We start from the raw sequence: 15,043 nt of genomic DNA, 5'->3' as shown, positions 1-15,043 counted from the left end.
GGCGAGGACGGGCTCCCAGAGCAGCACCCCGGGGCGGGAGCACGGGCCAGGGACCGGCTCCGTGAGCGAGCACCCCAGAGCAGGGCCGCCAGGGGCAGGGAGCGGCAGCAGCATCCCGCCCGGGGACCCCAGGACCTCGGCCCGGCTGCCCAGGGCAAGAGGCTGGGGCGGGAGCCCAGATCGGGGACAGGAGCCCAAGGGAGCGGGGTGCTGAGATCCTGGGGCGGGAGCCCAAGACAGCACGGGTGCTCAGATCCTGCATCAGGGACTGAGAGCCTGGACATAACCCCAGGCCAGGGACCCCAGGACAGCACCCTGCCTCAGGAACCAGGACTGGGGGCTCCAGCCTAGCCCTTCAGACCAGGACAGGAGGGCACTGGTGCCCCGACCCAGGTCAGGCACCAGGTACCCACGCCCGGTGGAAGAGGTCCATCACCCATCCCCGCAGAGACCCGGCGGGGCTCACGCTGCAGCCAGAAACGCACCGTTTCCATCCCTGCATGGTCAGGTCGCTCCTGCCCGAGCCCCAGCCCTGCCCTGGCCCACGGTGCGTGCAGAGCCGGAGAAGAGGCACGGCACTGAGGAGAACCCTCCAGTCCTGGTTTCGCCTGGTACTGATGCATTCATGGGGCATGTGCTCTGGTGCCAGGGGGAGTGAAAGCACAAGCAGCTCTCCCGTTTTTTCTCCACCTTGCTAATAAAACTGACCAGAAATAGGTCAGTCTATTTCCATCCAGAGACTATAATGACTGCTCAGCAGAGTTGAGATTTCTTTTTTCTTTGTCTGCACTAACTCTCCACGTGCATTTCATCTACAGAGTGCTTCAGCTTCAAATACCGAAGTCCTAAACCCTTCACATTTTACAAGGAAAAAAAACCCTGCAGTCTTTATAGAAGAAACAACCCACTGATCTCCTGTTTATCATTGTGGTTTCTTCCATTTCCTACCCACTTTTGCATCTCCAATTGCCTGTCTTTTCCACTTTAAAATTTTATTTATATTGTGGGGTCATCCACAATGAGCTGAGAAGAAAGTCTTGGCAAAACGGCAGCCTGCATTTGAGCAAGAACCATTGCAAAAGAGGACACTGTACCAAATTAATACTGTAGATTAATGTCAGAGAGGCATACATGACAGATTTTTATGATCCTTGTACAGTTAGTAGCTGTCACACTTCTGGGAACTAGCAGGTAATATCACAGTCTGCTTAGCTAACAAACTCGATGATGTCTTGAAAAATAATGCTTTTGTTTGGTTTTATTGCTCTTGTGATGGTCCAATCCTCAAAGGTCAGCACTGATGAACTCTTGTGGTGTCAGGAGCAACAAAAAACACAAGGAAATCACCATCACGATTTATGGTATTAAACAAAAGTAAATATAAATAGAAAGAGAAGAAATATGAGCAATTTAGCAGGAAAGAAGAGCAGGAGGTCTCTTTTCGGTTGCCCGTGGGCAGAACACAGAAGTATTGAGCAAGATGTATGCTTATGGGAAGAGGAAGATAAGAACTAAATGGCGAAAGGAAGAGAAGCCCAAGCTGGAACAGACAGGAGGCAGGTAAAGCCAGGGAAGGACAGGAGCACCATCGCTTGGCAAAAGCTGGGTGGAAGGTGAGAAGAGTTTCTGAGGTCAAAGCTGTGTGCCTTCCAGAGATGCAAAACACTGAGGAAAAGTTATAAATGCAGCAGTAGCTAGGGTGCAGTGAAGGTTAACAGTTTCCCAACAGCTTCATGCGTGCAAAGAGGTCGATGAAGATCCCCAAAAGGGCTCCTCCAAGGCTGACCATGCATGAGGCATGGAGGCGTTCCCACCCCAGAGGCATTGGGCAAGCCCAGGGCTGTGCCTGGCTGGAAGCCCCACATTTGCTCTGACAAAGCCAGCACAAAGTTGCCTTCCTGTGACCTTCCTCCAGGGAACGGGACCCATGATCCACCTCAGTTCTTCCCCAGTAAAATAATCCCAAACCACTATTTATACCAAGAAAACCTTTTCTGCTATACTCTCCATCCCTTCCGTATGGGGAAATTCCCCCCCCCCCCCCCCCCAACCACTACTGTAATTCTTTTCTAATTCCTTGGATTTGCAATGTTCAATGTTTCACTATTATTTATTAACTATTGGTGTCCTGATCCCTTTCTGCAAAGTGTGCAGTTATCCTCAGTGTGTCACTCTGCACACGTGAATCTTTTACTCCACTTTCAGCAGCTTTTTCAAAAGGGACCTCAACAAACTCTGCTTCTACCCTCTCCCCACAAGCCTGATCATCAGGTCCTGAAATACAGGACACCAACAGATGTTTAATCTAAAATAAAAAGTAAGGCCACTCCTTTCCAAGAGAGGGAGATGTGGCAAGTCTATAAGCAGGAACGTGATTACTCTCAGCATGCTCAGATCAGCAGTAAAAACCTCCTGATTCAAGGGAAAGCCACTGTGGCCTATGAATTACAGGAAAAGGCAGAGCTAGCATGGTTAAAAGGCAATAAAAAAGAGAAGAGTTGGGGCTGAGGAGCTGTCAGTTGGCTTCTTCCCATAAAGAAAAGAAGTTAGTCATCAGAATTGAACACTTCATGCAACTTCAGCACACATGGAAACGATGAAGCAGAGCAGCGTTAGATCTCCCTCTGCCCTGAGTTCTCGTTTGGCAATTTCCCACCTCCCTGCACCTCCAGAGCAATTACAGTCCTGGACCTCGCCACGTGCAGGGGCTCAGCAGAGAGTGCTTGGGGAAGGGGCAGGAAAAGGAAGGGGCACTTTCTTGGTGCCAGCATTTCACATGGAGAGGAGGCACATTCAGAGTTCACACTGCTGCTGCGCGAGATCCCACCACTGGCTACGAGGCTGAGACATCCAGCTGTAAAGTGGGGGGACCACTGCGACACTCACACAACCTCCCTAAGCACATCAAAGTGCCTCACTTTATTTCATTTATTGCGCCAAACTCACATTCCAAAGTGTTAGGTGGGCAAATGCCCCTTTTGCTGCTCCTGCCCCCTCCCCTGTCTTTGCATAGAGCAGCTGTTGTTTCCACTATAGGAAAAAAAGAAAAAAAAAAGAAGGCAGATTAAGGGAAAACAGCATGGCTTAATTCTTCCATCTGAATTATAACCCTGCCATTACCGGCCTAGAGAATGTTTTTAATCTGGTTGGCAGAGAAAGGTCATACTGCATAATCACATTTAAGTGCCTTCCCCTATTAATACAGCTCAGTCTCAATAAATAGCTGGCACTATATATTATGTCTATTATATATTAAAAAGCATGGCATTTTTCTCATATAACACTATACAGAAGCATTAACACATTTTTACGCAACATGTTTTCTATCCTACATGGGACTGCTTGAAGAAATATTCTGAGGGCTCTCCAAAACCTGAAGAGGTCATGTGTGCTCCCAGCCCACTCACTCCAGTGAGATTAGCACCCAGACCAGCCGGCGAGAGCCCCCTTGACAGGCCCACACAGTTCAGATTCATAATCAGATTAACAAAACAGTAATCCTATTTTTAAATGATGAAAAAGCCAAATCCTTGAAGCGGCAAGCTGTTTTGTGCGCATACAGAATAGATGTCGTCCCTTTGGAGTAAAGAAGCTTAATACCAAAAGAAAAAAGTTTCTTCCACACAGGAGATTCTACCATAGAGAGGAAAGAAGGACTATTGCATTATAACCACTTATTTTTCCAATCGATTTTGATCTCAAATTTTTCCAGTGACAAGCCCATTCTAATACAGAATGTACCTTCTACAATATATATTCTTTACCATATTTTAAAATAATAGTTAAAGTGATCTATTTCCCCAGTGCTCCAGAAACTTTAATTATGAATGTTCCAGTATTTAAACTGATACTTTAAATACTACACAGGCACTGGAAAATGAGCATACTTCATATATTCAAGGTAACAGACTCACGGTGGAAAAAATCTAGCTGGGCAACCAGCAGCATTTGTCTTTGTCACAATATTTCCAGCACTGTTGCATTTTCCCAAATGATGCAGAAACTCCTTCCCCAGCTCCAGCACCCACTTTTTTTTTTTTCCCCCTCCCCATCCTCTTCTGGTCCTGCCACGGATCAGTCCCAACCTTTCCTCCCAGCTGAATCACTCAGAAGATGCCCATTCAAAGGGGGAAAAAAAAAAAAAAAAAAAAAAAAAAAGTCACCGGCTGCTCCTTGCTGGAAAAGCCAGCCCAACATTGCCATCCTACGGCCCGGCCCCGCAATGCAGCTCCGGGGACGAGGAGCTGCCCTGGCGCCCCCTGCCCTTCCCATCCAGACCACCCGATTTAGGGCTTTTTGGGGGGTGCGAGGGGATGGAAACCCCTCCTGCTCCCCGCACAACTCCTCCGTTGCCTGCTCAGGGCTCCTGCTCTCATCGGCTGGGTAGTGATAGCAGCGCTGCCGTAGGGCATCGAAGCGTTTGAGCTTGGCATCACGGAGGGGAAGGTGATATATTTTTAACATGCTGCCGCCAGACTAGAGTCAACAAACCGTTGAAAAAGTCTAGAACATGTATTTAAAAAGTGGCGAGATGTAATATACCTAAGAAGCAGAACAGCTAATGGAGTGGCAATCATATTACCTAAGAAGCAGTAAACTGAATTTACAGGGAACATTACCCTGTCTAGTATGTGATAAAGTAAAGCTTTAGGCTGGATTTGATTTTGTGGGTTTTGTGGTTGGTTTTTTTTTTTTGTTTTTTTTTTTTTTTGGCCAGGCTAACAGTAACCCCCCCTTTTAATGCGTGCAACAGAGCACCAGGACTAGACTGAAAGGCCAGGTATTTCAGTATATCTATTTTCCTTCCATTCTCTTCAAACAGAATTTTCTTTTCCCTGCCATCCCTACATTAATGTTGCCCACGATACGAGCTCCAAAGCCAAGCTCAGTAAGCAGCACACGAAGAATCCTGATTAGTAAACTGTGGTATGCAGAAGGAGGAATGAAATTAGTAACTGAACAGTGGAGATCTTGCTCCATGCTAAAAGTGCTTTTTAACAGGTATGGACTTCAAAACACAGTCACAGAAAATAATACTGCACATCAGAACAGCAGCTGCATACCTGCCAGCCCCTTGCAACAGAAATCTGCAATGAAAACGTGTATGTCCACCACCAAAACGGAGCTGAGGAGACCTATTGCACTGCAGCCATTGGTTGCTTCATAAAAACTGATGGAAGTTTTTGAAGTCGCTGGCTCTGGAGCTGGGAATATGGGCAGGGTGTGTGTCAGGCTTGGAACAGCTGGCTTGGAAGCTCACACAAAAATCAGCTACAACAGTGCAACCGGGCCAGGACACCACCCAGCCAGCAGCCGTATGCTTTTCCTTTGTGGTTGCAGAGCTGTTCCAAAAGCTTAGTTTTCATTCCAGAAAAGAGGGGGAAGAAGAAAAAACAAACCCAAGTCTTCAGCCCATCTAAGTCTAGACCAGCTTTTCCTACAGTTGGAAATTATATAGTTTCAGTGTTCAGCGATAGCATGGACAGAAACATGCTGTGTCCCACTCTTGGCTAAGACGATCCCTGAAAAGGTGTCACTTTTAATCCTGTAGGAGGGCAAAAGTCATCCAAAGGGATCTGATCTGATGTAGAGGTGTGCTGATATGCAGCCAGGCTTGAAAAAACACAATGGCCAGAGATGAGAACTGCCTGGTTGAGCAAAGGAGGAAGGAAGGAGGGCCTGAGGATGGTTTAACTGCAGCCATTAACTGTAGCACTGCTGGTAAAATATACGGGGCACTGCCACGCTGGACACCATCCTCACTCACTGAGTACTCCGAATGATAACGCTCACTAGTCATCTGCCTAGGAAGGGGAAAAAAGACATAAAACCCAAGAAAAAAACACCTGAAACTAAACATCTGAGCTGAGTATCAGCACAGTAAGCAGGAAATCAGGCTGGGCATAGAGCAACTGCAGAACACAAGGTTTGAGTCAAAACAGTACAGAACTGCACAAAACCCAGCAGATTAGATTTGTTAGTACTAACATTTCATGCCTGTATTCAGTCTCTGCAAGGAGAGCAGTTCCTTGCAGATACAGGTGTAATTATCATTTTCATTCACACTGAGCTTTGATTTAACACACAGGTAAACCTGGAACTCCAGGAACAGCTCTAACAGATTCCCCGTTTGCCCTCACTCCCCCAAGTCCACCTTCTGCTGTTCGTTATTAAAAATTTCCAGCATAAGAAACATTTTTTTTAAAACAACTAAGTATGGACTATCACTCTTAAAAGCCTTCTTTCACAATGTTTTTGAAAGGCATAAATAAAGCCAAATAAATATTATGAGAGTGACAACATGAGTTTTTTTGTTCAATTTTAATTCCAGGGCTCAGTACCTCCTGATGAATAGTTTAGAGAACTATGCATAAACTAGACCTCATCTGCAATTTAAAGAAAACAAAAAAACTTTGTTCCTCCAGCATATAAATCATCTGAAAAGCAATGAAAAATACTTCACTCCATTTATCAAGCAACTAACATCTTCAGGATTTTTTCATGACTCTGAACACTTGCTTGACTTAGGATTTTTCAATACCACTCTTCAGTGGTTAAATAACATTATACAGCAGTTCAATAGCATGCATTATCTCTTAATTTTTTAGCTAGCTTCTTTCAGATAGGTATTTCCAGAACATCTGTATCAGTAGAGCAAGAGGCTTCTTGCATAACTGCTTTAAGTGGGGGGACAAAAAAAAAAAATCTCCTGAAGGCTTTTTAATATGATCTTTCATAATTCAAGTTCTTGGGAATTCATACCAACGCAGAAACAATGGAGTCATTACATAGTTCACTTTGACCTAATGCCTTCTGCATGCACTGCTCTTAAGCTCTAAAGCAACAAGTAACCACCTTTCCATACTTGTTTGTGGTCAAGGGAGAGCTTTCTGTCTGAAGTCAGAAGAAAAACCCTTCCCTCAGCTTGTGCAGGCTGTGAGCCACTGAAGTTCTACAAACTTCTGTGGTTCTTCTGCAGAAGATTCTTCCTCCCACCCTGTTCAATAGCCTAGAAGTGTCTGATCAAGAAAAACTTAGGGACTTGAGGATTCAAATTAAAAAGAGAGAATGTTGAAGTTTCCAGAAATATTTCTCACTGGATACATTTTAATAAATCTTAGAATTGGGCAAAAATGCATATCCCCCCTCCCAGCCAGAAGCAAGTCTTGAGACACAGAGAAAGATTAGCATATGCTCAGTTCAGACCTGCTTATTTATTTCCTAAAATGTTTTTACTGAAGTAAATCAACCCATCCTTACCGTTTCAACAACACAAGGAATTCTGCTTAAGACAACAACTCTCCCAGTTGTTTTTTTGAAGACAACACCTCAGTCTGCTGCCTGTTTCCCCAACACAAGGGCAAAATGTTCCCCAGAGGCATGAGTAAGGTAACAGCTTAGTCCTCTTTACTGATGAAGAATCCTCAGATCTTGAAAATATTCTAAATATCCTTCCCCACCTCTATTTTTTTTTCCTTATTAAAGATTAAAACCTGAAGTTACATATACCAGTCTATGTTACAACAATGGAAATTGAAGTTTACATACCCAAAATGCACAGAAACCAGGAAATGAAAACTAGTTTCCATAGGAACATTAATAGCCTTCTCACTTCATCTTCTACACACACTTGAACACACACTTCATGGGTCTAAAGCAAAAGTTTCTTTGCCTTTCCATTTCATGAGCTGGTAGCTTTAAAACTTACTAGTAACATGCTACTGTTACATTTAGAGTCCAGAGAAGATCACGGATCTCTGTGTCACCAGATACAGAGAGCAGTATCTAGATACATATAAACAGTGTATTCAAAGTTGGCACCCGTACCCATCAATGAACACAAATATTCCAAGTGTATTTAGAAACAAGTGTTCAAGCAGCCCTAAGCTATGCCTGTGAAATATTCAGATGTACTTTAATGTCAATGTACCAGCTCAACAACAGTACCCAGACACACAGACACATCGCACACTGACAGCGACTATTTTACTCTTTATCAAGGACAGCCTGGATTTTACTCATCTGTCACATTTTGTGCTAGAAAACATATGAAGAGGGTGGGTCGTTTGAGAAGCTCATATACAATGACCAGCGCTAACTTTATTTTCTATGCACAATGCTGGATGTACACCAGAAAGACGAAGACCACACACACGCTTCAGTTCCTTACTCCCCACCTGCAAGTTTTACACGTTTGGTAGCCGGAGGAGCTTTTCAAACCAAAGCCCTCTAAGCTTTTGTGCTGTGCAAGCTGGCAGCAGGGTCAGAACACACCTCAGCATCTAGCCGGGCTGTGCAGGGCAGCCACGCAGCCAGACTACAGGCTACAGACTACAAGACACATCCAGAACAATTCATTTGATCTCTCATCTTGCTTTATACACATTTATTGCACTACAACGTATGCCTTCTATATAAAAAGATGCTGTAGAAAACCACAAGATTGTAAATATCAGATTTACGATTTTTTTTTGCAATTATATTTAATATTATTTTGTTTTTACAAAGCAGTTGAAATTAAAAAAAAAAAAAAAAAGAAAGGAATAGCAAGAAACCCCCCATCTGCTGTCTAGCATCAGTAATCCTCACTGGTTTGCTTACCATTTATAAGGAAAACATCATTCAAGGTAGCCTGTCACAGAGACTCTTCTGCAATAACTGACCTTCAGTGCAAATCCGTGGCATTGTCAATTCACCTGTTTTTTCCCAAAGTCCCTCCACGTAAAATTCAAGGTACCTGCTGATGATAATATTCTTCCCCTCTAAAGTACCTTCCAGCCAAACAGAGTAAATCTGGTAACACATCTGATGATGGTAAATACCCTCATTTTAAAGACGCAAACCGAGCGTAGATAATTAAATTCACCTGAGGCCAGACTTTTGAATAGCCAGAGAGAGAACCCAGATCTCACAATCCCAGGTAATTCACCTTGGCTGAAGACTATGTGTTCCCTCTAAGGAAGAGTGAAAATTAACTGGTTACACTGAAATTGTTTCTTTCTTCATCCTCTCTAAGAGGATCAAGTATTTTCTTGTGTGGTATCACCTTCTGCATTACTATTTGGAACTGGTGTAAATCCATTTCCAAGTTAACACCTGCACTAAATCCAATCCAAAGGAGTCACTGTGACATGCAAACTTTAGGCAGTTAGACAGTGGGTAAGATCAAGCCTGCTAGTGACACGGGACACTAGGGAGGTTAGCCTCATCCACCTGCCGACGGGCCTCTCCGGCCTGGTCTCCAGGAACAAGTTCCACCTCCTTCTCCAGACAGGGGGTTATAGCCTAGAATTACAGAGAAATCATCCACCTTATTAATATTCATCCTCAACAGGCCTTCACCAACACACAAGGAACACAAAAAATTAATCTCAATTATTTGCACCTTGTTCATGATTACTACACAGGCAGCTTTATAAGGAAAATGAAAGCAAAGAAAATATCCAGACTTGAGATGGTTTATTTTTGTAGCGCTAACAGTAAAATCCATTGCAAAACACTTGGCTTTTAATTTGATCAATTTGGATTAAAGTCAATTGAAATTAATTATAATTTAATTTCTCTAAGTCTGTACTAAAGCTTTAATGCTGCTCTGCAGAGTAAACAGAGCAGTAACAGTGACTCTTACAGTAAACTCTGTAAGAGTGTATCTGTTCTCCAAGAGCCCTAATAGTTGAAGACTTAAAATAATCTTTTATTCCAGTACTGCAAGGAATACTCTGAAGGTCAAAAGGCAGAGCTGCTCATTACTACTGTAAGATTTATTTTTTTTTAACTAATTTGAAAAGGCAAGCAGTAAGGCAAACAGATATTTTAGTTGAAACTCCCAATGCCATAACTACACTCAACTTCATTTTACGAGTATGTACTCGGAAAGATACAACTTGGCAAACGTCCTCAATTTGTTCGATATCAGGCAAAGAGAAAGACAACTGAAAACCTGTTAGCGCTGCTAACCAAGCAGGTTTCAAAGCAACCTTTTCCACTGAAACTTCAAGCATTACCTCCATCTTTGAAGTTTTTCTCAGACTAGCCAAGTTCTGCTTTCTAGCTTAATTCAGCAGCTGAACAGTGCAGATGGTTTTTTCACTTCATGCTCATCTACCTCATGAGAAGATCAGAGACCCCTAATTTTATAACCTGTTACTTAAGCAAAGATTTTTCTTCAGATGAAACTAGGACAACTGGGAGGGTGCCTCAATCCAGCTGCCCTGATACTGGTTCTTAGCACTGCTATTACCCACGCATTTCTCATCCCCTGTAGTGGTGAATATTCTGTGCAAGAGCCATAAAATGTTTGACAGTATCAGACATTAGGCTGCACTCCTATTAAACAACATAAGATAAATCAATCCATCGCTTCCTTCAGCTGTTGTCAACACCTGTCAGTAAAAATATTCAAAGCAGAAATATCAGCACTGAACTATTACCAAGGTTTAAAATGTTTAAACAAGCATCTTCAGGTTTTGTACATTTAAGCAAGTGACTTACTTAGGGCTGCACCTCAAGCAGGTTTCCCTTTTGGTCTGATATAACTGAGGCTCTCTAGGTCATCCTCTCCAGTACAGAAATTTTAATTAAAGTATTATATCCAAAATAGTGCTTGCAGGCAGGCACAGGCTGTATGACCAGCTAGAAGACTAGCTACATGGCCAATATATGGCAGCAATCCTAAAGGGGGCTATGTAAGGCCACAGAAAGCAGCTCATCCATCAAGATGATGATAGCAGCACTGACAGCAAGTTTAATAACAAGACCCTCTGGGAGTTTGTGAGAGTTGGTAAGAGTTTATACATCTGCAGGATTTATATATTCAATAGGTCATTACTGTGATATCTGATAAATAAGGTCACACTTTGCATAATGAAGTCTTTCATCTGCCTGAATCTACATAAGACAAAGTAAAATATCCTCTTCCTCCATTTAGTTAGTACTATAAGTGGTTGAAAGACAGATCAGATAATAAATTACACGACTTTTACAATAATGGGGGAGGGATCCCAGAAATATTGTAGGAATCTATAATTTTGAGTCACAAAAATGTCAGTAACCTATGGCAAAAGCATTTACAAAAAAACTGAAACACTTCCCCTGGGGAAAAGCACCACAGAATATTCCTGCTAGGTTTCGCACAGAGCAGGTTGCACTGGTCAGAGATAAAGAGCTCGTTCATAAGGCATATTTTGTTTCCTCCTTGAAGGAGAGAAAAAATATGTACAATGACTGTGTATGCAGCTGGATAAAGGCTCTGTTTCAAGCTCAGAACATCTTAAGGATTTTATACTTACCACCTCCTCGCAAGGGCTTTTTGTTTGGTTTGGATTTCGGGACTGCTGACGAGGTGGAGGCACCAGATTCTACTTCTTGCTGTTCACAAAAGCAAAAGTTACTCAGCATTTAATCACCGTGACTTTCAGCTAATAATAATAATTTCACACAAATATAATTGTAACCCAATTAACACAGTTGTTACCTGATTCACTTTGAGGTTTCCTTTATAGCTTTTACCTTCTTGCATACTTTCCCACATTGCTATCTTCTGCCTTCGCTTCTCTTCTTCAAGCTAAGAAACAAATCCAGGATATGCAAGACTAAGATTTCAGAACTAACAGAATCATCGGTGCTACAGAAACAGCTACAACAGACTCATCAAAACCCCAGGGATCTATCTTTATCTGACACAGTATCTCTGAGCTCATGGAAGCATTTACTTTTTTTAACACCCCTGTCTTCCCAAACACAGAACAATCACCCTTCCTTCAGTGTATACAGACTCTGCAGTTTCTTTTGACTGCTTGATGCTATAAAACATTTTGAAAGTAAACCAGAACCAAGTGGAAAGCTTGAATCCTAAATTTATAAAAAGTACTAAGTAAAGAATATTACATCATAGTAATGCAATGCAGGATTCTCCAGAAGAAAGTGTTTTTCAAGTGAACAAGACAGCCAGCTACATATTTACATCCCAATATACATTAACAACAGTTCTCCCAACTCTCCTCTTAAGCAATTTATCCACAAAACCACATAAAGTAACGGTTAAGACTGCCTTCATCTTAACAAACAGAAGGGGAACAAGGTAGCTACTCCCTCCAGTCAAAGAAAGCAAAGCTCTCTGAGTCCAGGCACACTAGACCTAGATTTTCTATACAGTAGCTATTTCCTTCCATAATATGACTTTTCATTTGTTTTTAACTGCCAATATTTCTTGAATTATCAGCTATAAACTGAAGTCTAATGTCTCTGATTGCAAAAGAAAAAATAGAAGAGCTGGGATTAACAAGCAGTATTATTGCTACGATGATCACATCCACTTTTCTACGCTGCCCCACACAGCAATATGCTGTTCCTCATTATTTCAAGCTGTAGTTCAAACCATTAAATTACAGCAATGCTAAGCTACATTTCTAAGCACATGTATTTGCCATTAAGAACAGAAAATAGATGTATGTAGTAGTACAGTTGATCTAAACGCCAGTAAATCCCCGCCGGCCATTAACTGGGCATATAACTACGTTTCTGTAGGTACAGATTTACCTGGAAAAAAAAAAAAAAAAAAAATCGGGCTGACAGTGTCCCATGTACACAGTTACTTGTGGAGAAGCAAATGACACAGCGGTGAATTACTTCAGGAAGGAGCAGAATGCTACACATATCAATCATTCTAATCAATGAAGAGCATGAAGACATCAGGTCAGCAGAGCGTGTAAGGTTGTGCTTGTGTCGCTGGAGGTGCATCGTGATACCCACGGCCCATTACAGCTTCAGGTGTCAAACCATATCAAAGGTGGTCCGGGTGAGGGAGGGGGGACAAACCCAGCACCTACATTCCAGCAGAGAGAACACGTCTCCTATTCTTCTGGTATCTAGCATGGAATAAACCTTTCTATCACAGTAGCAAAGTACTTGATGACAAATTTATGAGTTGAAGAAAGAAACACTCTCTGGTTACCTGTCTTTGTTTTTCTTTGTATCTTTCTGCTTGTGCATTCAGCTCCTCTTGCATCCTGAGGCGAGCTGCCGCCAAAGCTTCCTGCCTTCTTACCACCACGTCAGGTTCTAGAAAATTGGGAAAGAGTTTGCAAAGCTATTAAAAATACATTCTAGATGGTGTCCTCAAAGAATGGCAGTAAGGAAAAGTTCACATCTCTCCCTGCAGCTGTTTTGCAGAAAATCACAGCTCAAGTTCAGTTTCCAGTTAATCTTTTACAGTAATTCATATGCCAATTTAAATTTCCTAACATTTTAATGTTTTTGGAGCAATTACTTTAATGGGATTTTAATGAGTAAGGACAATGAGGTAACAAACCCATTAAAAAAATAGAATTCACACTTCTAGGATACTTGCTTCTATTTCTGAAGGATTTGTTTGATGCCAGTAATTTCAGAAATATCACCCATGCTTTGCAGGGATTCCATTTTTACCCAGAGAACTTCTTTTACGCAGAAGCATGAGGCAACCGGCCCACATTCACTCCTACTCCTTCTGGCAATTGGTCCTGCTCGTTTTCTTATGGCAGCAAAGCAGTAGCAGATTTAACATGCTCCATCAGCAGAGAAATTACTTGCAAATATCACACATATCTCAAGAGAAAACTGGCAGCCTCAAAAAAAATCTACATTGAGTCACCATTTCTCTTTATGATTAGCCTTTAGGAGGAGTCAAAGAAAAAATATATCCAACCAAAGGCAAATATTGCACTCTTTTTTTTCCCAGTAGCTGAATTAGCTGCACATTTGTTTGTCTCCTTGTATGCTTGCTACCACCCAGTGACTAATATGTAAAAGCAATTTCAGTACTTCCAAGACTTTCACTTTATACATAGTTTTGGCAATTAAATTAACATTTAGCTAGCATTACAAAAGAACACCAGTATGATAAGGGCACGTAAGTAGTATTTTCTGGGACTCCATGTGCTGCCATGCCAACATGCCAAAGAAATCAGTGCCAGACACTTATTGTTTTGTCAGATACATAAGCACAGCCTGTGCTTTACGGCACTGAGTCTCCAAATGAGGCAGGATCATGACTGTGTAAGATTTGCAATCTATGCTACACTTAAGAGGATAACACAGATGAGAGGCAGTTACACCCCAAATGTACACAATCCTGTCAGAGTAGGAACTATGAAGGAACAATTGAAAGGAAATACAATTAATATTAATTAAAAATGAATATTACTAAAATATTTTCCCCCAGCATTTAGATTTGGAGGTTTGGGGTTTGTTCAGTAAGTCTAAAAGTTATTTGATAACTGACCACAATTAATTTTAACAAGCATTCTCTCAGCTCCTGCACTATCAAAGACCAGCTATTCCCTTGCTCTGCAATGTCTCGCTCTTTCTCTCCCAAACACTTTACTTTTGGACACAATTCTTCTTTGACAGCCTTTTTAAAACGCTTCTCTTGCTTCAACCTTTTCCCAGCGATCTCTTCAGTGACGCTTTCGTGGGCCTGAACAGTTATCCAGAGTAACACTCGCCGTTAAAATCCCTCACAACAGAATCTCTTTTCTGGTTGTTATTAAATAAAGACTCTGCATGTGTAGATCTGAGTAGTTGTCAGACATCCCCTCGCGGAGACACGAGCACCACCCCACACAGCTCTAGAGAGCCAGCGAAGATTTACTCACCCACAGCTGCGTCAGCTGCTCCCGGCTGTCCGCTCGGCCTGGCCGCCAGGCTCTGGGATATCTTCTGGATGAGAAGATAGATGGCGACACCGGCCAAGAGGATGTACCAGCCATAGCTGGACAGCAGAGAGCCCACTGGGACAGGGATAAGCCGGAGGTGAGAGCAGGTCGGTGGGGAAGGAGTCCACCCGGCCGGGAGGCGACAAAGGGGAGGCGGATGAGGGGGGGGAAGCGGGGAGAGAGAGCGGCCGGGCCGGGCCCAGCTCCTCTCCTCAGCGGGTCCGCCGGGCTCCCCTCAGCCCCGCCACCCGCCGCCCTCGCCTCCCCTCAGCCCTAGCCGCCCCCGTCACCCCCGGCGGCCCCTCACCCGTGTGCTGCAGGAACTCGAGGCCCCCCAGCGCCGCCTGCCC

The 15,043-nt window shown here is 43.0% G+C and overlaps 1 protein-coding gene across 1 annotated transcript; it reads right to left on the bottom strand.

Moving 5' to 3' along the window:
* Positions 1 to 8,443: 8,443 nt before the first annotated feature.
* SELENOS (selenoprotein S) lies at positions 8,444 to 15,043 on the bottom strand (the record flags this gene model as incomplete). Its single annotated transcript, XM_026856053.1, has 6 exons — positions 8,444 to 9,285; positions 11,289 to 11,367; positions 11,474 to 11,563; positions 12,953 to 13,059; positions 14,634 to 14,768; positions 15,001 to 15,043. Coding segments are annotated over 6 exons (534 nt in total), but the record flags the coding sequence as incomplete, so codon positions are not given.

The sequence above is a fragment of the Athene cunicularia genome (assembly GCF_003259725.1).
Source record: "Athene cunicularia isolate RWA chromosome 10 unlocalized genomic scaffold, athCun1 chr10_part1, whole genome shotgun sequence".
NCBI lineage: Eukaryota > Metazoa > Chordata > Aves > Strigiformes > Strigidae > Athene > Athene cunicularia.
The sequence above is the reverse complement of the archived record's forward strand: the minus strand, read 5'-3'. Positions and strand labels throughout refer to the sequence as shown.